At 39.3% G+C, this 26,769-nt stretch overlaps 1 protein-coding gene across 3 annotated transcripts in view; it reads left to right on the plus strand.

Moving 5' to 3' along the window:
• Positions 1 to 10,556: 10,556 nt before the first annotated feature.
• Positions 10,557 to 26,769, plus strand: part of DNAJC27 (DnaJ heat shock protein family (Hsp40) member C27) — a 30,577-nt gene continuing 14,364 nt past the window's right edge. Inside the window, exons 1-3 of one of the 3 annotated variants that reach the window (XM_032353138.1) lie at positions 10,557 to 10,833; positions 19,152 to 19,234; positions 22,812 to 22,881. In XM_032353138.1, the coding sequence (XP_032209029.1) occupies positions 10,747 to 10,833; positions 19,152 to 19,234; positions 22,812 to 22,881 (240 nt within the window). In that variant the 5' untranslated portion in view covers positions 10,557 to 10,746. The remainder of the gene's footprint in view (positions 10,834 to 19,151; positions 19,235 to 22,811; positions 22,882 to 26,769) is intronic. The other 2 variants (XM_032353139.1, XM_032353137.1) reach the window with 2 other exon arrangements.

Genomic DNA, 26,769 nt, shown 5'->3' on the forward strand with positions numbered 1-26,769 from the left:
AAATACCAATTGAGATTCTGTTCTGTACCGAGCTTCCTTCCCCGTGCTGGGAAGTGCGTGAGTGACAGAAATCCAGTTCTTGCCCTCAGGAAACTTGCTGTCTACAGGGAATATAGCCACTTGAGATAACAACCCCAGTTCTGTGTGACAAACATTATCATAGGGGAAGTTCACAGCTGGTGCAGAAGCCCATGACAGAGAACTTGGGGAGGGTAGGTTTAAAAAAAAAGAAAAGAAAAAAGTGTTGGAGAAGGTTTCTCAGAGTAAATAACTTTTTAAGGAGGTTCCACATCCAGTGTGGAGCCCAGCATGGGGCTTGAACTCACAACCCTGAGCTCAAGACCTGAGCTGAGATCAAGGGTCCCACCCTTAACCGATGGAGCCCAGAGTAGAGAACTTTTGATCTCATTTCTTGTTATGTCCCCATTGCAACTTTCTGTTGCCTTAGTCATCATTCCTTCCATGTCTTATCTTTCCTTCAAGATCCATGTTAAATCCCCCTCTCCCCCCATCTCACACCCATGGGTGCCATCTCCTTCTTAGCTCTAATAGTAATACTAAGGTGGTACGGAGGCTATGTTGAACTTATGTATGTATGTAATATGTATACAGATGTACAGGCATACACACATCAGGATGAGTCACACAAAAATCACTGAATATTTAACCAATTTTACCCCACAACAATGGCAGTTCCTTATGGTCCAACCATATGACTTGAATGCTTTTCCTGGAGCTCTCCCTGCATGAATCCATCATACAAACTTACAGTTTAGCTCCAAGACACAACTTATAAAGCAGCCCCACAAATGCTCTCTCATGTACAGCCTACATATTTCCATAAGTGTAAATTCTCATTTACATATTTTACATCTGATCACACGTACGTATATAAAAACACAAAATGACAAACTCATTCACAAATGTCCTCATACACCACACACCCGATATACACACACAAAACTGACAGATGTACACGATGGAAACCTACACATGCTCTCTCACACACATTCATCAGAACCAACACACTGGTGTACACATAGACTTCCACAGATTTACTTACCCATCTCCAGATATATCCAGAATCATTCTCAAACTTAACAAAGCCAGACACACGTGCACTGTTTCAGGGAAAATTTCACCACCAGCCCCCACTTTTAATTGGTCTTTTTATAGACCTAGAATACTGGATATCAAAGGGATATAACTATGCTTAAAATAAGAATTAGTAAGCTCTGAGCAAAGACCTGAAGAATTCTGCTGTAGGTGAAGTGCACAGCCATGAACACACAGACTCTAACATTCATGGTCACCGCTCGAAGATGCTGTCAGGCTACTGCCTACAGGAAGGTTCCACTCTGGAACCCAAGTCAGCCCATAAGTGAGCTCTAGGTAGTGAGATGTTAGCGTGCCTCATCCAGAGAAGGCTCTATTTCAAGCTCCTGCCAGGCCAGCACTCCTGCTGGGGTAAGGAAAATGGAAACCAGTCATGGAGAAGATGAGCTGGAGCTGGTTATGGGGTGGATTCCCAGTAAGCTACAACAAGCAGTCTTTGTCACAGTTGGCCTAGGCACACAGTTGTGTTAGCAGGGAACTAGTGGTAGCTTGAGTGGGATCTGAGAGTATGCTGGAATGGGTGGGGAGATGCCAAGAGTGTCTGTTCCTTTGTCGCACGTGCCTCTCCCCCAGGCTCCAATCCCTACTTGCTTGCTTTCCCACCAACTCTCTGTCTGGTTTCCATGGACACCAAGATCTATCACAGTAACAGCACGAGATACTCCAAGCAGAGAAAAACCATCGAGCCAAGCCCGCTTTTTTAGCTCGTAGGCCCTTTTGAAAATTAGGTAAGAATTGTCCTTGTAAACGCCTTTGTGTTAAAGTGTAACATACCACAGGAACGTGCACAAATCCTTAGTGTGTAGCCTGGTGGATTTTCACAACATCAACACACCTGCGTGACCACAACCCAGATCAAGAAATAAACAAGGCCAGCATCCAGAAACCCTCTTTATAGCCCTTTCCATTCACTGTGCCCAAAGATAACCTGAATCCTGACTCCTAATACCGCTGATTAATCTTATTTATTTTTGAACTTTATATAACTGGATTAATACTCTTTCTGTTTAACCTCTTAAAATCAATATTGTATTTGTGAGATTCACACAAATAGTACAGTATTGTACAGCAACAGCATAATAGTCCATTGTAAGAATATCCTGTAACTTACGTCTCCGTTCCTCCACGGCTGGACAAATGAATTGCTCCCAGTTTTCGACTACAATTTATAGGACTGCTCTTCTGCCAGCTGTATCTATCTCACAAAAGATACATATCTAGAGTATATAAAGAATTTCAAATCACTGAGAAAAAATAAGCAACTCAATAAACCGTTGGACAAGATGATTGAACAGACACTTCACGTAAGAGGAAATGACCTATAGACCAATGAAACAGCAGCCAACCTCATTAGTCTTCATGGGTAGACAAGTGGAGACTACAATTAGATACAATTACAAACCTATAAGGGAGGCTAAACTGAACAAACTGACAAAACCGAAGGCCAGTGAGAATTAGGAGGGACTAGAACTCTCTATTTATTGTTGGTGAGTATAAATTGATAAAACCTACTTTGAAAAACTATTGGTACCAGCTACCAGGGCTGAATACATATCTACCCTATGACAAAGCAGTCCAGCCCCATAGACATGTGGACACCAGAAATTTTGGTGGATTTTGCAAAATGTTAAAATTGCATCAAGCTACAAATATGCATGACTAATCTATAGCAGACTGGTCTTTTTAAAATCTTTCCAACATAATCATCAGAGTTCCTATTTTTTTATGATTATTGACAAATCTTGTCAACTTTTCTGCTCTGCCTTGACCTGAGCTGCTGAAGAGAGCTGGGTAGGAAATAGAGTCCTATGGCATAGCCTAGAGACTTCATTTCTTCTTCATTTCTTGTTTTTTGTTTTTTGTTTTATTTGGTGGGGGGGTGGAGGGGCAGAGGGAGAAAGAATCGCAAGCAGGCTCCATCGCAGACCCTGAGGTGGGGCTCAATCACAGCACCTGGAGATCTGAAGAAGAGTGTTTTAGGCAGAAGGAAACTAAGTACAAAGACCTAGAAGTTCAAATGAACTTGGCATCCCAAGAATGTAAGGAAGATGTCATTTGAGCTCTTTCTGTAATTCACCTGTTACCCCAGGATGTCTCCCCTAAAATTGGCACCTTGGTCTGAGCTCAAATTCCTTCATGAGGTTAATGGCAATTTTCTACCTGTCTACATTACTGAGTATCAGCTGCTATATATTTCGTAACTGCTACATTCCGCTTCTTGTTGGCATCCTTGTTTCATTGCCTTGGCACATTCAAGATGGCTCAATCCCATTGCTGGCAAGTTGGTGCTACTTGGCATATGGGAACTCAGCTGTGATTGTGGGTGGGTGTGGAGGACCTCTGCTCCTTTCTATGTGGGCCTCTGCATGAACTGCTAGGGCTTCTTTACAGTTGATATCTAGATTCCAAATGTGAGCATTCCAAGAAAACTAGAATTTGCATTGCCTTTTATTAGTTTTCAAAGTGTTGTGATGTCAGTTACACCACAATCACAAGACTACCCAGGTTCAAGGGTGAGGGAACATGGACACCCCACTCCCATCAAGGGGAGGCGTGTCAGTCCCATTGTAAGACTAACATAAGGGAACCTTAAAGTCATTATGCTAAGTGATATAAGCCAGGCACTAAAGAACAAATACTATATGATTCCACTTATATAAGACATAGAGACAGAAGTGGAATGGTGGTTGCTATGGGCAAGGGGAGGAAAAACAGGGATTCAAGTGGGTACAGGGTCTTAGTTTGAGAAGACGAAAAATTCTGGAGATGGCTGGTACTGTACCAGTGGTTGTACAATAATATGGACATACTTAATACCACAAACTGTACACTTAAAAGTGATCAAAATAGCAAATTTTCTGTATATTCTAATTTTACCAAAATAAATCATGTGGGATGGGAGATAGTGTTTCATCCCTATTTGGAAAATGCAGACTGCCACGGAGTCCTTGGGATGGTAGTAGAATGAGTGTGTAGATGTCTATATAGTATCCTAATGTCCCTGTCTTTTGATACGATGTTGTACATGCTCAGACTTAAAATCCTGTATGCTCATAGGTAAGACAGAAAGGGCTAAGCAGAGTTGGTGTGTACTCAAGTCTTTGTATTGATCAGGAGAAACTCATCCCATGCCAGTCATTTCTCCAAGGCTTTTACTCCCCTCCATCATCTGTCTAATTTTTATTACTCTTCACAATCTGCAGATAGCGATTTTGCATTTTCCCCCCAGAGTCTGTAGCTGTCAGTGGGACCACTGGTCTGCAGGGACTTGCACTGCCACATCGAAGACAGACCTTCTCAAGAAATGGAATCTGTAGATAAAAATTTTTCATTTTCCATCATTCGTTTTCTATTACCACATAACAAATTACAACACTTAACAGCCTTAAACAATAGGCATTTAATATCTCCCAATTCTGTTCGTCAGGAGCTCAGGAATGGAGTAGCTAAGTTTTCTAAGCCAGAAATCTCACAAGGCTGCCATCAAGGTATCAGACAGAGAGCTATGTTCTCACCTGGAGCCCAGGAGCTCTTTCAAGTCTCATGTAGGTTTTTGGCAGAATTTGGTTACCTAAGATTATAGGATTGAGGTGCCATTTTCTTGATAGCTGTTGGCTAGGGGTCGCTCTCAGCTCTGAAAGGCCACTCTTACATCTTTGGTGTGTAGTTCCTTCCATCTTCAAAACCAGCAATGGAGAACCTCCCTCATTTCGAATCCCCCTCATTCTTTGAATATCTCTTGCCAGAAGAAGCCAGTCCTATTTAAGGACTCACCTATCTTGAAAACAACTCTTATATTGTTGATAGAGCTGAAGCTGGGAAATGAGTATATGGAGCCTTGGTTACATTATTCTCTCTTCACATAAATTATTCCAGCATGGAAAATGAGACAAAATTTCCAAATGTTTTTTATGAAGCAAGTAGAACATGAATATTTAAGTTAGCTAAAGTTTCACACAATTACTTAATCTGTTATTTAAGAATATTGTTTAATTCCAATATTAAGAATATTAATTTCTCAAATCTTACCTTACAGAATTTGGTAATATATAACAAAACTGGAGGTACACTTATCTTTGAGTCAGTAATGTTGCTTTTTAAGAAACTGCCCCTAAAGACATACCCACAACAATATGGAAAATACGTAAATGCCCAGAAATATGTTGAAAAAAAACCATAGTAACTGCACAATGGATTCCTGTTTCACATGGCTGCAAAAAAGAACGAGTATAATCTTTGTGAACTAACATGAGGTGCTTTCTAGGATATATTGTTAAGTGAAAAAAGCAAAGTTCAAAAGAACACACACACACTTTTGTGTAATAAAGGAGAAATGAGAAAACATACACGTAACAGCTCACTTTTTATAAAAAGAAACGTAAGAAAGAATAAACCAGATCCTAGTGTAATTGACCAGAAGGTCAGTGGGAAGACAGGAAGAGGATGGCAATGGGGGTGACAGTGACACTTTGCCGAGTATAGCAGTTTTTATCGTTTTGACTTTTGAAACTACATTCATGTTTTATTTGTTCCAAAAATTAGTAAAGTCAATGGTAACGAAGGGGGAAAAAACCAGAGTAAAATACTAACAGAAACAAAGGAACTTAACTGCGTTTCAAATGAAAACTATAAGCACACGGAAGAGGGAAAAAAGGATTAACCCAATTAACTTTTGAACATAATATTTATACTATATGAAACTATATGAAAAACTATATTTGTCAGTTTGAGACAAAAATAGCTATGGGGTACCTGAGTGGCTCAGTCAGTTCAGCGTCTGCCTTTGGCTTAGGTCATGATCCCTGAGTCCTAGGATCGAAGCCCACATCAGGCTCCCTGTTCAGTGGGGAGCCTGCTTCTCCCTCTCCTCCCTGCCTGTGCTCTCTGTTTCTCTCTCTTCCTCTCAAATAATTAAAATCTTTGTTTAAAAAAAGCTATAACAACAAAAAAAGCTATAACAATAGCTGTAAATAAACACTGAATTCTAGTTTAAAATGTTCCCATTTTTTGAAATGGTATGGTATAGCTCTCTGAAAGTACTTCCTATGAACTGTGGGTTGGGCAAATGAGTAAATATATTGAAGATAATGAGAGCCAGGTTTCTTACTGTTGAAGCAGAGAATTATAAATTTGGACAGGGGGAAGACTAGAATGAATTCTGGTGTGCTAAAATGGGGGTATCAGTGTGAAATATGTTTTAATATATAAATTTATATATATATATGTATTTTTTTTGACTCAGTTAATTGAAAGGGCCCAAAGCAAAGGCACCCAGATCAATGAACACACCTACCACTCAAAGTATGGTTTCTAAATATCTTTCTCCACTAAAAGGACTTGGGGATCCAGGGCTCATTGTGCCAGAAAGCACAGAAGTACTCAAAAACAGGTTCAAACAAAAAAATGGTGGAGACATATCAAAAAGACATGGGCCAGTTTTAGCATCAAAACAAATAATAGTAATAACAGAACATTCATGGAGTAAAATAAGCATATATGAGGGCATCCTGATATAAATGACTGAATGAGAAAGGAAAGCCCTCCCTTGTGGTAGACTACTAAATAATAAATGTAAGAGAAATGATGGAGTTCAAAAAATCACCATTTCTCATCCATCATAGCAATAATCTCTTCTGTCATGAATCCTCATTGGATTAGGAAAATTTGTGGATAAAAGTTCAATGGAGAAACGATATCTATATAATTTCTAAGTATCCCTTATAGATTACTTATTACAAAGGGAAAAATTCACTTTATTGTGAATTAACCTAGTAAACACTGGAACATAACTAAAGTCAGCATACTATTAAGTGGAACAAATTGACATCACCCATTTTCTAATATGATACCCTTAAAAAGACATAATGCCTTTCCTGTGCTATTTTAGCCAAACATTATTGAATCTCATTATAAGAATATATCAGACAAACACAGAGATATTTTAAAAATAACTGTCATTTTGGAAGATAAAGAAAAACTAAGGAATCATACTAGATAGAAGAGTAAAGATGCCTCACAACTAAATGATGCTGGATGAGACTCCAGACTGAGGGAGAGGGGAACATAGCTATAATGGATATTATTGGCACTAATGATGAACTGTGGGTTAGAACAAGGTTTCCCAAATGTCCTTCATTCCAGGCACCCTCAGTATCTCCATTTTTTTTTTCAGAGTGTTCCTTGGTCAAAGGAAATATTCAGGTTCAAACAACTTATGAAATATTTATGCCCTAACAATTTAGCTGCCATTTTATAAAATAATACACATAAATTGAAAGAAAGTTTTTTATTTCATCTTAACCACAATAGGATTTGTGCACCTGTTGGGCATTGCACAACTTCTCAAACCTTGGAATCAGATTAGACAAGAGCACCCTCATTTCCCGATTCTCATTGATTTTGGTGCTATACTTGCTTATTTATTGCAACCCGTATACATGATATATCCAAGGAATATGGTGCCACCTATTGTTGAAATTGTAAACAACCTTGAGCTAGTAGTTTTCACTTTGCTTTGAAAACTTAGAATGTAAAATATCCCACAGATAACCCCTTGGATTACCCTGAGAGGGTGTGGGGCACCCCACTGCACAGTTCCAGAGCCATAGGATTAGATAATAGTGTTGTTGTTACAATGTTACATTTCCTGATTTCCATAAATATTCTATTGCTATGCAAGAGAGAGTCCTTAGGAAATACAAATTGAAGTATTTATGGATAAAGAAACATGTGTAAACTATTCTCAAATTATTTAGAAAAAAAAGGTGTGTGGGGGGACGCCTGGGTGGCTCAGTGGTTTAAAGCCTCTGCCTTCGGCTCAGGTCATGATCCCAGGGTCCTGGGATCAAGCCCCGCATCGGGCTCTCTTCTCGGTAGGGAGCCTGCTTCCCCCTCTCTCTGCCTGCCTTTCTGCCTACTTGTGATCTCTGTGAAATAAATAAATAAGATCTTTTTAAAAAAGTGTGTGTGTATGTATGTGTATATATATATATATATATGAATATATAGATAATGAGTACACTGATATAGTAAAAGAGGTATAATGTCAAAAATTGATGAATCTGGATGAAGTGTATATACAACTTTTTTCTGCTGTTCTTAAAATTTTTCTGAGTGGAATTATCTCATAATAAAGATTTTTTAAATGCAACACAACACTACATTTTTAAGGTGGTATATACATCGGTAGTAAAACAATTTTTAAATGCCTGGAAATTAAAAGCACCAATTCAGGTAACTGCAACCTTTTAGAAAGAGGGAGGTTGGACGTATTGGGAAAGCACACACAGTATCAGTGATATTTCATTTGTTAAGCTATGCAGTGGATGCAGAGGTATTCATTATATTATTCTGTGTACCTTTAACCAGGTCCAAAAGATTTCATAATTTACTTTAAAAACACAGCTTTAAAATATATAGTCTTTAATACATAAAATAAAAAAGCACGAGTATAGGAAAGCATATGGCTAGTTACTGGGGAACTATCATGTACTTCATGTGAATTATCTTTTGTAATCCTTACCTTCACCACATGCCCATCTTATGCCAATGAAAAGTATAACAGGGCTGACTCCAGAGTATATGTTCCTAACCCCCACTTTCTAGGTTTGTACTATAAATAGCTAATGCACACTTTCTTCCTCTTTTTTAAAAACTTTTATTATTTTTTTAAAAGATTTTTTTTATTTGAGAGAGAATGAGGGTTGGGGAGGGGCGGAGGGGGGGATGGGGGGGCAGACTCGCTGATGCGCACGAAGTCTGATACGGGGCTCTACCCAGGACCTGAAAATCAGGATCCAAGCTGAAGGCAGCCGCTTAACCAACTGAGCCATTCAGGCACCCGCACTATTCTTCTTTCTGTATTAAAGACTGGAAAATAAAAGGGCTGGGGAGAACCTGAAGAAGAAGAAGAAGAAGAAAAAAAAAAGACTGAAAAATAAAGCTCTTTTGCCTTTTCCATTCCAAATTAAATTGCACACCCAATAGAGAATATGGCTGTACATTTTCAAATCTCAGAAACATCAGTATGAAAAAATGGTAAATTTTAAACTTTGGCCTGTTTTACTGCCCATATGCTCAATAGTGTCATACCTAATCAGCTTTTTAATACCTGAAGATTTGACATTTTGCTATTATTCTTCCACAACAGTTGTATCACAGGGCCAAAAGTGAACTAGCAAAGAAAGTGTTTACTGCTTTGATTTATTAAATTATACTGATTGGTCAGCATCTAGATTTGTGAAGAATCGGTATAAATTCAATTCTTTTGAACTTTAAAATATCAAAATTCTGACCAGGACTTAGATTTCATGGTTGTAAAAAACCTTAGAAGCTTCAATAAAAAGTTTTATTACTTGGTGATTATATATACAACCCAGAGTAAGCTTCTTTCTTAAAAATCATGTTTTAAAAATATAATGTTTGAAAATAAGAAATTTTAAGTCTTTATTCACTATCTTCCTGCAATGTATTTCCTTTAAGATGTTTAAAGCTATGTGAGAACAGAAATAATGCTACTTTTGCCCTTGTAATTTACTCGGAAGTTGGCAGCCACTCTTTTTCAAGGTACTAATCATTTGTCAAGTTCTATTTAACTTCTGTAATTCAAGAGAATGACTCAAAAATTTACTGTTCCTCCCAGACTGGTTTTTCTCTAAGCAGATCCTTTTCTCATCCCCTTGAATGAGAATAGAAAAGTGGTTATTTTAGGATTCGCTATTATTCTACGGTCATATTAACAGTACAAGGATGGTGAGCACAGATGAGGGGGTTAACTTTGAATGTGAGTGGGAGGGAGAGGAAAATGAAGGAGCAAACAGCTACAAGGACACACACACCCCTTCATAGAACTGGAAGAGTCTAAGAAATGTCTAATCTGAGCTTTCTTCCTACAGATAAGGACTATGTAATAAGAAGAGCAATGACTCAACTAAAATCAGTCTTGACTCCAAATAGACGAGCTATTTTTTTTTTTTAACAATAGTTAACGGGATTCAGATCTTGCCTAACGCCCCTGTTCCAGAACCAGGGCCCCGACTTCTCTAACTCCCCGCAAGAGAAACATAGTATGGGTAAGCGGGGTTATTAGTGCAGACCCGCCCATAGGGACGGAAGAATTCAGAAAAACACCCCCAAACATACTACGGTCTACTTCCGAATTTTTAGCGCGACCGGGCCTGGACCCACAATTCCAAATACTCCCAGCCCGAGGATCTGCCCCAAACCCCCAATACATTTCTACCACTTGGAGGTGAAACGTTAACAAATACCGCTTGCCCTGGCGCCCCCGCACCCCCGCCGCGCTCCCCAAGGGCGACTTCCTGCGGAGAGACTCAGCCCCGCACGTCGGCGCAACTCCTGGGAACAGGTAATCAAAACCTCGTCCCCAGAGCCCGGTGATGACGTCACGCCGCCCCTTTCTAGCATCGCGAGACTGTCTGCTCCCACCCCCAGTTCCCAGCGCTCCCAACCGCCCGCGCCCGCTGCTAGGCAGCGGCGGGGATGGCGAGCCGCGGAGCCGGGGCGGTGACGATAGCAGCGAGTCCACCATTGGACGAGCAGCCCTGAGGGACGGGCCAGCCTGGTGAACAAGGAGATAGCGAGGCGGGTGGCCCCGAGAGAGCGAGGGCAATGGAGGCCAACATGCCGAAGCGGAAGGAGCCTGGCAAGTCCCTGCGCATCAAAGTCATCTCCATGGGCAACGCTGAAGTGGGAAAAGTGAGTACTGCGCTGGGAGGGGCGGGACCTCAGCGCGGCGGGGCGACGTGCCCATTGGCTGAGAGGGCGGCCACTCAACTGCCCGGGGCCCGGCCTCCTCCCCGCCCCTGAGCAGGCCCGGGTCTCCTCCTAGGGGATGCGCCTCCGTGAGGAAAACTCTCTTGACCTTTTTGACCTTTGGTTGCCCCCCCACCTCCTCCACTGACGTCACTGTCCATAAGAAGGTGTCTCCTGTGACCGCTCACCCTTGAACGTATCCCTAAAAGAGTAAGGAGGCCTCGGTCCTTATGTCAGATCGTCTTCCTACTACCCTATCTGCCTTCTAGGTGACCTGTCCAGGACTTAGAGGTGCAGAATAAAAGTTGAGTTACCCCAGCCGTTCTTGGGAGCCTAAGGGAGCTTACCGGGGTGCATGTGAGGATTGGAGTTTGTGAATGTTGCTCCGCGGACATGGAGCCCAGAACCTATTTTTAAGAGCCCAACTGAGGGTGACATTTTTCGCAAAGGAAGTGCAGTGGATGTCACGGAGCCAGCATTTTGTTTTGTGTATTGCTTTTGTGTTTTTGTTTTTGTTTTTGTTTTCCGGTGGTGTCATCATATTCATTCTCTCAAAGCCTTCGTCCTGCCACCTTTCTCTTGGCTGGCTCTCCTGGGTCCCAGCTGTAAGCTCTCCCATAGTTGGGGGGGTTGTCGGGGGGCAAGAGGGACCAAAGCTCTTCCCCCAAGTGAATTCTAAACTGTCTCCTCTTCACCCAAATTGTCTCCCTTTCTGGGTAAGTGGAAGCTGTTGGTTAAGAACCTTCCAAGGTCATCAAATCAACGACAGAGACAGGATTAGAACCTGAGTCTTCACAGCCTATTGCAGTTCTCGCTCCATCATTGTATGCTGTGAAAATCAAAAGAGCCCTTAATGGAGGTGTTTAGGCCGGTGCTCTGCACATTGTTGATGCTCAGTAAATGTTTAGTAGTGCCTTTTCTTTCCATTTAGTAATATCCTGTACTATTTATGTATCTTCGTATATATATATGTATTAACAGAAGTTCACTGGAACTCTACATTTATTGAACACCAGCTATGTCCAGGCATTAAAAAGAAAAGAATAAAGCCTTTAAAAGGTTTATTAGTGAGCTGGCTAAGTTAGCATGCATCACTTTTACCATTTTCCTGTGCCTAATGGTGCAACATTAAAAATAGCCCAGGGACGCCTGGGTGGCTCAGTTGGTTGGACAACTGCCTTCGGCTCAGGCCATGATCCCGGAGTCCGGGTATGGAGTCCTGCATCGGGCTCCCAGCTCCATGGGGAGTCTGCTTCTCCCTCTGACCTTCTCCTCGCTCATGCTCTCTCTCACTGCCTCTCTCTCAAATAAATAAATAAAATCTTTAAAAATAGCCCCAAATGCCCAGTGTCACATTTTTTAAACATTGTTCTATATTTATTAGCCAATGGAATTAGACAAGAGGAAAAAAAATAGGAGATACTGGAAAGGAGAAGGCAAAATTATTACTATTTGCTAATGATATGATTATTTATCTTGAAATTTAAAGAGAATTAACTGAAAAACTTTGAGAAACAATAAGAAAATTCAGTAAAGCAAAATTAATATGCAAAAATTAACAGCTATAGTATATTAAATAGTATTTTTAATATATAATTGAGAAATTATTTTAATTTACAATAACAGCCAAAATAAAATGCCTAGGCTTAAACTCAAGAAGAAATAGGTAGGACCTATATAAAGAAAAATTCAGAGCTCTACAAAGTGACATAAAATTTCTTAGGCACATGGAAAGATATACTTTCCCCTTAATTAGAATCACTCAACATTTTAGAGATGTCAGTTCTTTAAAATAATCTACAAATGTAATTCAATCCTAGTTAAAATAAAAATAAGTTTTTTTTTCCTTTCAGAATATAATAGAAAGTATTAAGGTCCTTATGAAAAATTAAATGTAAGAATAACTAAGAAAACTGAAAAAAGAAAAGAAAAGAAAAGAAAACACTACCAGATAATAAAACATATTTTAAATTACCAAGTTTTTCCTATTGATGCTGAGAAGGACATAGAGAGACATCAGTGGAATAGACTGGAGTCTAGAAGTAAATCCAAACACATAAGGAAATTTATAACAAATATAGTAAAGTGGTAGGAAAGTAGGGACCATTTAATAAATACTGCTGGAACAACTATTTACTGTTTGGGAGTGAGGTGGATTCCTCTTGCATTGCTTTCTCAAAAATGAATTTTAGGTGGATCAAAGATTTAAATGTAACTTAAAAAAAAATTGCCAGGGCACCTGGGTGGCTCAGTTGGTTAAGCATCTGACTCTCGATTTTGGCTCAGGTCATGATCTCAGGATCATGAAATTGAGCCCCATGTCAGGCTCCATGCTGGGTATGGAGCTTCCTTAAGATTCTCTCTGTCCCCACTGCCGCCCTTCCTCTCCCCTCACACTCTCTCTCTCTCTCTCTCTCTCAAAAAAAAAAAAAAAAAAAAAAAAAAGCACCTTACTTATAAAAGTAACACATATTCATTTTAAAGAATTTGGAAAATATAGAAAGATAAACAATTTTAAGTTAAAAATTAAGACATACCCTAGTAAATAATCTTTGGCTTAAAGGGCAAATCAAAACAAATGACAAAATAACTAGAAAGCAGTTAAAGAGATTCTATACTGAAAACTTCAGGACAAAATTAAACCTGTAGTCAAAGGAAAACACATTCTCTTATTCATTTCTAAAGAAGAGAGAGAGAAAAACTAAAGGAACTTAATGGTTTTACAACTTTGTGAGTGTACAAAAAACCACTGAAGTGTATACCTTAAAAGTGTGAATTTTGTAATATGATATATCTCATTTCAAAAGGAACTTAATACCTAAGACATTAGGAAAAGGTCACAAAATAGACCAAAAGAAAGTTTGGAAAATTAAAATTAATAAAGAAAGAAAAGTGCCTTAAAAAATCTTAATAGAGGGGGACGCCTGGGTGGCTCAGTTGGTTGGACAACTGCCTTCGGCTCAGGTCATGATCCCGGAGTCTCGGGATCGAGTCCCACATCGGGCTCCCAGCTCCATGGGGAGTCTGTTTCGCTCTCTGACCTTCTCCTCGCTCATGCTCTCTCTCACTGTCTCTCTCTCAAATAAATAAATAAAATCTTAAAAAAAAAAAAAATCTTAATAGAGGGACGCCTGGGTGGCTCAGTTGGTTAAGCGGCTGCCTTCGGCTCAGGTCATGATCCCAGCGTCCTGGGATTGAGTCCCACATCGGGCTCCTTGCTTGGCAGGGAGCCTGCTTCTCCCTCTGCCTCTGCCTGCCACTCTGTCTGCCTGTGCTTGCTCTCGCTTCTCTCTCTATGACAAATAAATAAAATAAAATCTTAAAAAAAAAATCTTAATAGAGAAAATGAAAAATTTCAAGATTAGTACTGAAAGGGAGACATAATCACATACTAGAAGAGATTAAAAGAATGACTAGGAAATATTACATCCAGTTCTGTAGAAGCACATTTGAAAATGTAGGGGAAATGAAGGACTTCCTAGCAAAATATAAATGACCAAAACTGACTCAAAAAGAAGTAGAAAATCCAATTCCTTAGACACATAATAAGAATTAGAAAAACAATGAAAAGATTTATCCTTCTAAAAGGTATCAGGATCAGATGGCTTCATGAATAAACTTTATTTAAGCTTTAAATAATTTTAAGGCAAAGAAAAAGGTGAACAGCTCTCCAGTTTATTATATGAAGTCGTGGTAACTTAACTAGCAAAACTTGATATAGTATCAAAACAGAAAAGTATATCCCAATTTCACAAATATAGAGAGATGTATAATTTCTTAAATATCAACAAATAGAATTCAGTAGTATATCAAAAATAATCCACTACTAGCAAGGAGAGTTTATCCCTGGAATGCAAACATGGTTCAATATTAAGTTCGTCAACATAATTTGTTACATTAACTGACTACTGGAGAAAATTTTTTCAGTACTAGAAAAACATTTGATATAATCAAGTAGTCAATCCTAATAAAAATTTTAAGCAGAATCAGAATAAAATGAAACTACTTAAATGTGAAAGGCAATATTTATTATTAGCGAACAGCAAACATCATAGCAAATGGTACAATGCTAGGTCTATTTCCATTAAAATTAGGTACGAAAAGGATACTTGCTATTTTCCTTTATTACTCAGCATTGTTTTAGAGGTTCTAGAAATTCAGTAAGAAAAAGGGGATTTCCAAGGGCTTAATCTTCTCTATGGGAGAATCCTGAAAGTTCTCTGTGGTCTTTGTGTATATCTGATTCAGCTTTCTGCCTTGGCAGTCAACCTACTCCAAAGACCCAGTCCAGTTCTCAGTGTCCTCTAGGGTTAGACTCTTTGTAACATCCAACTTTGAAGCTTGCCCTAATTTTAGATTTCCAGTTAAATTTAATGAATATTTTGCTGTTAAATTAGTTGAATTGAGTTTTCAAATGTTCTACAATATTGTATATACTTCTTGGAGTTTACTTCTCTGTCTTAACAATAGACATGATAATCCCTCCAAGTAATCCGGTACAGCTCTACTCTTTTTCATTTGTATATAGTCCACAATATGCAAGCATTCCTCTGTTGATGAGAATTCATGTCATTTCCAGCTTTTCCCCTATTAACAAACAATGTTGCAATAAATACTCCGTGTGTGTGTGTGTGTGTGTGTGTGTGTGTGTACACACACGTAAATACTGGTTTTCTAATATCTATAGACTAGATTTCCAGGGGTGGAATGCTGAGTTCAAGAGCATATTTTAAAATTTTCATAGCTATTGCCAACTCTACTTAAAAAAACTGTTTCGGGGCACCTGGGTGGCTCAGTGGGTTAAAGCCTCTGCCTTCGGCTCAGGTCATGATCCCGGGGTCCTGGGATCGAGCCCCACATCGGGTTCTCTGCTCAGCAGTGAGCCTGCTTCCTCCTCTCTCTCTGCCTGCTTCTCTGTGATGTCAAATAAGTAAATAAAATATTAAAAAAACAAAACAAAACTGTGTTTCTACCAACAATATGGTATGGAGGTACCCTTTTTCCCATATCCCTGCCAACACAGGTGTTGTCATTCTTTTAATGACTCCCAGTCTGGTTAGTGAGAATTATTACTTTAATTTGCATTTCATGGATTACAGATGAAGTTGAGCACCTTTTCATATGCTTATTGGCTATTTGGATTTGCTGTTCTGTATATTTATATTCCCTATTTATTTTTCTATTGAATAATGTGTCATCAATTTTTCTGGTTCAGGGACATCAGAGATAATAACTTTTGCCAGTCATATAAGTAATGAATATTTGTCTGGATATGTCATTGTCTTTTAATATTTTTACAAATATTTTGCCATACAATTGCTTTTGTTATTATTATTATTTCTTTTTTAAAAAAATTATTTATTTATTTGATAGAGAAACACAGCGAGAGAGGGAGCACAAGCAGGGGGAGTGGGAGAGGGAGAAGCAGGCTCTCCGCTGAGCAGGGAGCCTGATGTGGACTGTATCCCAAAACCCTGGGATCATGACCTGAGCCAAAGGCAGACGCTTAACTCACTGAGCCATCCAGGTACCCCTATTACTATTTTTTTTTTATATACTCAGTTGTGCCTGTCTTTGCTTCCTTCCTTTCTTTTTTTTTTTTTAAAGATTTATTTATTTATTAGGTGGGGGAGGGTCTGAGGAAGAAACAGACTCTCCGCTGAGCAGGGAGCACGATGAGGGGCTCAGTCCCTGGACTCCGGGATCACAGCTGAAGCCAGAGGTTTAACTGGCTAAGCCACCTCCACACTCCTGTCCTTTCTTTTATGTTTTTTGAGTTTCCTTTCTTGGTTGAAAATGTTTTCCTAAGATTGTACATATGTTGCACATTTCTTTTGCACTTGATCTTAGCCAAAGGGCCGAGAAGTGTTGGTGCACATTTTCTTCTGAAATTTTTGTTGTTTTATTTTTAAATTTTGAAATCACAATTCATCTGAATTATTCTGTATTTAGAGAAAGGCCTAACTTGTGTAAGTAGCATTTTACCAAATAAATCACTCTTTTCCCCTTAACTTTAAAGATTTTATTTATTTATTTGAGAGAGACAGTGAGAGAGAACATGAGAGGGGAGAAGGTGAGAGGGAGAAGCAGACTCCCCATGGAGCTGGGAGCCTGATGCAGGACTCAGTCCTGATAGTCCGGGATCATGACCTGAGCTGAAGGCAGTTGCTTAACCAACTGAGTCCCCCAGTTGCCCATTTCCTCTTAACTTTAAATATCACCTTGGTCACTTTTAAACTCTCTTCTTTTAATAGGATCTATTTCTGGGCTCTCTCCTCTGTTCTACTGACCTATTTGTCTATTCTTACGCCAATATGATATTGTCTTGATTGGTTTCAGACTGTATTTTAATATCTATTAAGGTAGCTTCCCTCTTCTTTCTATTATCCTGCCCCATTCCTCTTTTTCATATTTTGATTAGTTCTTCCCAGATAGTTGTTCTTTCATATGAATTTTAGGAAAATTCTATTAAAAACAGAGGCCCAAACCTGTTAAGATTTTAACTGAATCTGTGTAAAAAAAGAAAAGTACCTAAAAATCTATTTAAGGAAAATAGTGAGAGCAAAACATTCTCTCTGTATTTATGTTATTTAACTTATAAGAGCTTATAAGAGCCTAAGGACCAGGAGCCCTATTTATGTAATAGGGAGTGGTTATTAATACAATTACTTAAATATGTGTCGTGAAATACTTATAACTAGTGTTTAAATAGTGTACTGTAGTTAAAGGACTGCCAGGCCTCTTAATCTCATGAATAATTTAGAAAAAGGCTATATTCATTTTCCCAAGCTATTGTGAGAGAAAATATTTGTGAAGTGCGTTCCAGCTATAAAATGCTTTTAAAAGTATAGCCTCTTAGCAGTAGTCACTCCAAAGAAATTTTTCCTTTAGTTCACAGTAAGCTTATTAACTGCTTTTTAAATTAACTGTCCTATTTAATTTAGGTTAACATTCATCGGGGAAGGATTTGAGCAAAATAAACTCCGTTACTAGCACTCCCAAGTAAATTGTAAGTTTCATGAGTGCTAAGGGTTGTTATTAATATACAAGTCTTTTAAAATTGGTTTTCACTGGCACTGAGCAAATTTCAATGGCTTGAGCAAAAAGATAGAAGTAAAATGCCAGCGTTTGTTGTCCTCAAATAGTTTACCATCTAGCTGAAGAGATAATGTGAATATGTACATGCGAAATGATAACTTACAATACAAAGCCATGTATGACTGCTGGTGTGTGTGTGCATGTGTGTGTGTGTGTAATATATGTGTGTATATTAGTATGTGTATCAAGTATTGGAAGAGTTCAGATGCAGGCAAGATCTCTTAAAACCTGGAGCTCAGAGCTTGAGCTGGGCCTTAAAGGACAAGTTAAGATTTGGAAAGAAGGGAGAAAGCTCATTCCAACTAGAGGGTAAGTCATGCCAAAAGGTAGGAAGTCAGGTGTCCAGGAGTTTTGCGGAAATGGAGAGTTTGTATTAGAAGGGTTCAGACAGGGAATGCAGATTAGGGCCAGATTATGGAGGACCTTAAATAAAGGACAAAGGAATTTGGGTTTGAGACTTGGCACTGAGAAACCACTGACGATTTTTGAGTTAGGGAAGTGAGAAATGTCAGTGGTGTGCCATATTGACTGAGGTTGGGACAAAAGGAAGGCAGAAAGACCAATAAAGAATTTCCTCCTGTTGTCTAGTAGATGATGAGAATCTAAACCCTAAAGGTGTAAGTGGGAATTAGAATGAGAAGGAGGCAGGAAACCTTCAGAAGGTTTACAAAGGCTCAGAATCAAACATGGCTTTAATATTCTGATCCTCTGTGGTTGGGAAAATGGTGGTATTAACAGAATCAGGATGTCAGCAGGATGAACTGTTTTTATGGATAGGATTAGGCCATTTTGGGACATGTCGAATTTGAGGTAACAGCAGGACACCCAAGTAGAAAGTAGTCTTAGTATTGAAGGTATAGATGTGCTTTTGAGAAGGGAGGTCAACGCTAAACGTTTTGGTGGTATTGTTGAAAGCACAAGAGTAAGTCTTCAAAAGAAAAGAGTACAAGGATGGAGAACTAAACTGAAAGCATGTTTGGTGCTAGGGAAGAATATTTAAGTAATTTTTCCTTAAAATTTTCACTTTTATCATTTGTTTTGGTTCTTTGAAAATGCTTTCTCTCTCATTGTGGTAAGTGAAGAAACCATGATGAACTGCCTATATTGTATGTTTCCAGAGTGTATTTACTAAAAGCCTGCATTTTTTTTTTTTACCTTTTTAGAGCTGTATTATAAAACGATACTGTGAGAAAAGATTTGTGTCTAAATATCTTGCAACCATTGGAATTGACTATGGAGTCACAAAGTAAGTACATTGTTTTTTTGGGCTTGTAAGTTACATAGACCTTTGAACGCCTATAAAATGATGTGTCTTGAAATAGGTGCTCTGAAAATAAATCAGGAAAGATTGGAATAAAAGACCTTTACAGAAATGTAGTGATCATATAATTTATTCATCACTGACCACATTCTTTTTTGCCAGGCCCTCCCTTAGGTATAGGGTCTACACCAATGAGCAAGTTAATATAAAACCCAACTGACAGATGTGCCTTTTTATGACACATGTTTGTATTAATAGGTCCTATTAGCAGATGTGTTTGTAGAGCATTTTGAGATATTCTTTCTAATAAGTATATATATTTGTGGAAAATTTTCTACCAGACAACATCATTTATTGGTTTATGATCTTTATAGCCTATTGGTATCTAGAAAATGATCTGGGAGAAGTAAAACTGGGAAGAAGTGGGGATTTATCTGGACATGACTCAGGGTGAGTTGAGCTTGGGGAGGTAGGATTACATTAGCAGGAAATAATACTGCCAGTGCATAGAATCGAGGTACACAGCACTCTCCCGGAAGGTGGAATTTCAGGGACTTACTATTCTGGCCCTAAGCTGCCTCTTCTTCCCTCTTGTTTCATTCCTTTACACACTTTAGCCTCCCTCCACACTACACCACTGTCCTCATATTTGTCTCAGTGCCATTATTTATTCTGTCTACCTGAAGTGTCCTTTCCCTGCATCTCTCCATCTGTCAGACTTTCCAAGATGTGAAATGGTCTTATTCCCATGAGGTCTTGGAATAGCTCCTTTATTAGTGAGGACTCTTTTTGGTTGCAAATGACAGAAATATTAAACTTTTCTATGCTGTTTATGGTACTTAGAATAAATTGCCACATGTCGTTATTTTTATATGTTAAATGTCTCCTGCTAGATTATAAGCTCCACGAAGAAGGGGCTATTAGTATAAATCATCCCCAAGTGCCTGGTACAGTGCTTGTACAGAGTAGATACTCAAAAACTATGTATTATTAGGTAAGCTAGGACTGAAGAGGAAGGTTGCAAGATTAGAACATGAGGGCAGCTTTCAAGAAGGTAGACTGAAGTGGTGGGTGTATCTGTACTTCAGGACACAGAGTTTCATCAGTGATAGGGCAGGAGATCCTGTTTCAGGCAGTTCTGTTTTGAATCCATATAAGTAGCTAATTTATTCCCCTAAGAAATGAGTATTACCATATTACACCATAGAACTGTGGTCATTTAGTCAACAGACTCTTCTATTTCGGGCTGAAAGTTTTGGGGGGAAAAATGGTTGTCCCATGGTGAATCAGGAGGCTATAACTGAGAGGAACCCAAGTCAAACCAGCTCAAGCAAAATAATAATAATAATAATAATAATAATGATAATAAGCATAAATAAAGGATATTAATAAATTCACATAATCCAGTTATAAGGATGCTGGGCTTAGAGATGGCTGGAACCAGGGACAGAACAGAGACAGATCATTTACTCCATCTCTCTCCACCTTATATCTTCCTCTACATGGCTTCCAGCAGATCTCAGACTCACAGTGTGAATTTCACTTCCAGAGACGGACTAAAGTTAGTATTCCAAGTTTAAAAATCCCAGGGAAGGGGTGCCTGGGTGGCTCAGTCATTGAGTGGCTGCCTTCAGCTCAGGTCATGATCCCAGGGTCCTGGGATTGAGCCCCACATCAGGCTCCCTGCTCAGCGGGAAGCCTGCTTCTCCCTCTCCCACTCTTCCTGCTTATGTTCCCACTCTCACTGTCTCTCTTTCTGTCAGGTAAATAAATAAAATCTTAAAAAAAAAAAAATGAATCCCACAAAATAATAGATATGCATTCCATCCTCCCTGTTTCCAACATGGCGAAGCTCAAATTCCAGCATGCTGAAGAATTACCTGTAGAGTTTGTAAAAATGCAGATTCCTAGGACCTGCCCACCACGTTCTGATTTGCCAGGTCTGAGATGGGGCACAAGAATCTGCATTTTTAGAAGTCTCTCATAATAATGATACAGGTAGTCTTCAGGCCATAATCTAGGAAAGCACAACCTTGAGGTAATGAATTACCATTTTTCTTAAAGTAATTGCCTCTGTCTGGCATCTGAATTAAATTAACCTCTTTCAGTTTCAATGTGTGAATACATTTTTTACTTTATGGCCTTTAGTTACATCCCCTGTCAGCTGCTATCTCTTTAAGGCAAAATTTTCTAGTGTAAATTATTATACCAGATCTTCTCCAGATGCTCTCAGGCTCTGTTGTTATTTTGTTTGCTATTCTCACATCCTCTTGTAAGATGGATCCTGATTTCACAGATGCTAAAATGAAAGCAGATATGCATTTTGGAATTGATGAAATATGGTAGAAAATTCAGGAATAAAGAAATGATTAGCTTAATTTAAGTCTACAAGTAATATAAAACAACTGTAGGAATTATGATTTCAGAATAGAAAGTGGATATTATAGATGCGGACAAGGGGATAATAACAATAAACAAACCAGGAGGTCGTAGAGGGACAATGAGACCAAGCACCGATGTCCTTGTATCCTGGAGGAGGGGTTCATGTCAGTGTTCTGTAAACTGAAACATGTCACTTAAAAACATAATGATTCTACCCTGTTAATTTATTGTGAATAATTCCTATTCTTAACTTCGAGGGGTCTTTTAGGAAATATTTCTTGTGATGAGGAAACGTATTTAAAGTTCAATAATTCTAGTTCACTTCAGTTCCCTTTTCTTTTGTTAAATTCAGTAACAAGTACATTTCATACTTTTTATTTTAAAATGGATAATCCCATTTTTATAAAAAAATACTTATGCTCATCAGTCATATCTATGCATAGAAGACTGTAGTGATGTTTATCTATATTGACAAAGGTTTTTTTCTGGGTGATAGGATTTGGGATAAATTTTAAACTTTCATCTTTGTATTTTTCTTTAGTGTTTGAAATACTTAAAATACTTCATTAATTTATTTACCAGTAGTGATTTTTCTGGAAAAAAATAAAAAGGACAAGATGCAAATATGCTACCACGTTGAATAGTATTTAATTCTAATATGAATTGTTGTTATTTTTCCTTTTTGTTCTTTTCTCTATTTAAAAATTTTTGAAAACAAAACAAGTTGATTTGCTTCTGCTCAATGAAGATCACACACTTTAGTTACTGTTCTGCATGGTAACCCAGCATAACCACTAGTAATTAAGATGTCTTCTTAAGTGAAATAAAGTGTTTTGTTTTCCTTACTGTCAGTCCTACTTGTCCCACATCGGTTTTCTTAGTTCCATGGTAGTAGCCACCATTTGTTAGTTAAGGGGTACGGACTGAAGTATCTTGAGGCAAGCTGAAGGTAAATGAGGGTGCTTGTTACAGTGGGCTCAGTGTTCTGAAAATAAGGAGGGCAAGATGATCTGCCAAATTACCAGCTTCTGTTGTAATGGATTATCTGTTATCAAGAAGAGGCACTATGAAAGTCTCTTTTAAATTTCATTTATTAAAATTAATAAATGACATAAATGATTTCAATGGGAATGCAGAAGCCATAACCTTCTTTGGAATTGTTTCCATTTGAACATTGCAGGGTACAAGTCAGAGACAGAGAAATCAAAGTTAACATCTTTGATATGGCTGGCCATCCCTTCTTCTATGAGGTAAGAAAGACTTTTTGAGAAAATCTGCGTCCATTATTGTCAGTGGGTTAGGGAAAGATCCCGAGTTATTAGAAACTACCAGTATGCAAATCATGTATAAAATTAGGTGAATTTAGCTGGTGGGTGTGGCTTCCTTTCTGAGCCTTAACTGAATGGAAACCTGTTGGTCTTTTGTTCCATCCCCTTAGATAGTGGTAGGAAATTCCATTGCTAATGTTTCAAACACTTAGATAAGACATTTTAAATTTCAAAGGACTGTTGCTTTTATGCTTTATACCTTCCTGATCGATGGCCGCCATTCATTCACCGCATACCAGTGTGTCAGTTTGGACGCTGGTAATACACAGTCCCTGTCCTCGTGAAACATAAATATGTCAAAGAAGACGGATGTTAAACAAATGACAGAACGCTTGGGAGCATTTAATATCTAGCCTAGTATCTGGGAGGACAGGAAGCCTTGTTGAAGGAAGCAACATTTAAAGTAAGCTTTGATGGATAAGTAAGAATTACGTAGATTGGTGGGAATCCAGGGATGATGTGATACACGGCATAGTTTTGAGTGGTACAGACTGTAAAAGTTTGGAGAATGAATGTCTCTAATGATGGGGTTATACTGCCTCACAAGTTCATCCTTTTCACTGTTAAAAACTCTAGATTAACAACTCCCTTTTGAAGGCTTCCTTCCTTTGACTTTCACTATTGATCTTGGGCTTGTTTTTAGAGCAACATAGACTGAGTCTGTGCTTCTACAATGGAACCTTTCTAAAATTTGTTAATCCGCTCCTTTTCAGGTAAAATATTTTCTAGCCCTGCCCCAGCTAGGCTTCTCAACATCCTTTGTAGATAACCTCTAGTTAGCTAATGGGGAGATGACACCTGAGCACCACATTCCAGATATTGTCTAGTGAAAAGCGCGGAGTGTTCTTTACTTTCTGTCATTAGACACTGGACGTCTTATCAGTGCAAACTGAAATTACAATAGCTTTCCCCCCCAGCAGCTCAAAAAGATAACAGTATAATTAATAGAAGCTTCTTGAAATCACCACTTCTGAAGTAACTTTTCTCTGAATAGCTTCGATTTTTTCTTTTTTGTCAAATATTTATTTGTCCATAGCTCAAACCCTCCTTTTTGACAAGACCAAAGCCATCTTCTCCCTAAGCCCCAAACTGACTAAAGTATATTTTTGCTCGGCACACAGCGGGTGACGCGTCCATAGCCATTGTCATGATCCCTGGCTTCCCCCCATCCTGGCAGCCTGTCTTCCATTGAAGCTACTACTGTCATCTGTCCTCTCAACAGGTTTACCCAAAGGGCCTACTGAGAGAGGTCCGTCTGCTTAGCATGTGAGAGAGCACTCTCAGAGGAAAGTGTCAAAGAGAGGACTGCGAGGGAATGCCAGGCCTGTGTCTTAACAGCGATTTTGCTTCCACTGATGCACACATCATTCTGGGACTTGCTGGTATGAGTTAGACAGTCTGTAGAAAGTTCTTGAGGCCCGAGTGCTATTAAACTAACAGCTTTCTGTGGCCTACAAGCTAGAAAGTTTGCCATCCCTGCTCTAAGAAATAATCCCAATTCCCTTAGCATCCTATTTAATTAAACTTTGGATGCTGCAAGACTTCCAGGACTAACATCAGAGAGCTGTCTTGGGAGCTGAGAGTAAGAGAGATGTGGGGGACCATTGAGGCTTCTCCTTTTTTATTTTACAGATGGGAAAAACCAAAGCTGGAGGTGGTAAAACCACTTACTTAAGACTACAGAGGTAGCCAGTTGCTGAGCCCAGACTTGAACTTGAGTCCGTTGAAAGAGAAATCCATGAGGCTTGCCTAAACCTCTATTTACACTCAAATCTCCCTCTGGATAGCATAATTCGCACTTTGAAATTCTTTGACTTCTGCTTACATTCCCTACATTCAGCTTTTCTTGATTTAAAATGTCTTGAATACTTACACCTGGTAGGCCCTGTTGGCTGACACAAAGACAGACGTATCAAGACACATGCCTGTCACTTGCGGCCTACTGGAAAAGGCAGCTGTGTATGCTACCAACTATAAAACCAGACAGGAAGTAATATGGGCACTACTAGAAGCACAAAGGCTGTGGTATTTCAGGGATACAGGGGTTAGATTCTGTTTGGCAGGGGTTCGGGATTAGATGATAAGGTGTGGGGCAGGAAAAACTCCATGAAAGATGCAGTGTCATAGCTAAACTTGAAAGATTAAAGATAAAGAGGTGTCTGTTTCGAGACAGAGTTAGAGAAACACAGGGGAGGTTTAGGGAATGAGAGATTATCCACTTTGAAGGACAGGAGGTAGGAGGAGGATTAGACTGGGAAGCTGGTGGGGGACTGATCAGAAGCTTTCAACACCAGTTAAAAGAATTTGAAATTTAAGGGGTTGGCAGTAGGGAAACACTAAAGAATTTTTGAACCAGGGCTTCAAAAAGATAAATATGTAATGTGTATTATGTTGCTGGGGAGGTTACTTAGAAAATTCTTGCAGTAGTAGTCAAGAGGTAGTGTAATGTTGGCACATGGAAATGGAAAGGAAGTGACAGGTGCAGGAAATCTGGCAGAGGCAGGCCCTACAGGATTGTTTGTACCTGCAGAGTGAAAAAGGAGAGGAAAGCAGCAAAGGTGAACACTAGACTTTCAATCCACACGGCTCAGAGAATGGTGTGCTCCTTTCATCACTAGAAGTTCAAGGGAAGGAAAAGATTGGGAAGGAATAAGTTGGAGGGTTTCCTGTTGTACATATTGGATTTGAGATTCCAGCAAGACATTGAGCGGGGAGAGTCTAGAGTTAACTAGAAAAGCAGCCCTGGAAGCACAGATGAAAAGGCTCACCTTGGAGCTTCTCCCAGTTGAAATTATGCAGGTGGTTATGTTGTCTGAGTTGGAAGGAAGGATTGAAAAAGAAAGGCTGAGGGTTTGGGGTGGGATTAGGGGAATTAGAGCAGCCAGCTGGCGTGGGAGCAATGGAGAGAGGAGGATTTGGTAAGAGACCAGATGAGAAAGAACCTAGAGAGCGTGGCGTATGGGAGCCAAGGCAGCAAGAGTTTCGGGGAAGAAGCCAGAGGCCCATTTTCACTTCTGCAGGTGGGCTGAGGACCTTGAGGACTGAGGGGAGAAGACTCCTGCTGCTCGTCACTTCAATTCTTTCTGATTTAATTGCTTTTAATTTAGGAGATAACTGCTTCTGTTTCTACAAATTAATAGCCATTTGCCTTCTTGGCCCAGGCATCTGTCTATACTCAGAAACCTAAATTTCATGCCTGATGTGTGTAAGAAGACTTCATTTCTTACAACAGATTGGTATGGGCATGTGCATACTGGACTCTCTGAGACGAATGAGTAATACATGGCCTCTGTCAAGGTTCTTACTGGAGTTTTGGCCTGAAACCCCCGGTTTGTCAATGTTACTACGCACCCACTCGACTTATCCTTCCTCTGCCACTTTCTTGTGCCCTATACTTCGTGCTGCCTCTTCCTGGAATTATAGATAAGCCCCAGAAGCGAGTTGCCATTTCTAGCCAAAATATTGAAGGTGGACCATCAGAGGAGGGTGAGAAAGGAAGGCAGAAGAGGCAAATAGACATTGTTTCGCAGGCACTGTAGGTGCTCTGCCTTCATCATCTCATATAATCCTCGGAATTACCCCGTGAAGGAAGTAGTACTGTCCCCATTTGATAGATGAGGACACTGGGACGCAGAGAGGTTAAGTGACTTGCCCAGAATCACACAACTAATAAGTAAGAGTGACCCCAGATTTGACTCTAGAGCCATTACACCACTGGGGCTCTGCGTTTGGAGTTCTGAAGTTAGTGTGGAGACCCGAGAGTCAGGGAAGCTCTACCCAGCATCCCAGGGAGCCTGCTCCAGGCTCTGG

Source organism: Mustela erminea, chromosome 7 (assembly GCF_009829155.1).
Source record: "Mustela erminea isolate mMusErm1 chromosome 7, mMusErm1.Pri, whole genome shotgun sequence".
NCBI lineage: Eukaryota > Metazoa > Chordata > Mammalia > Carnivora > Mustelidae > Mustela > Mustela erminea.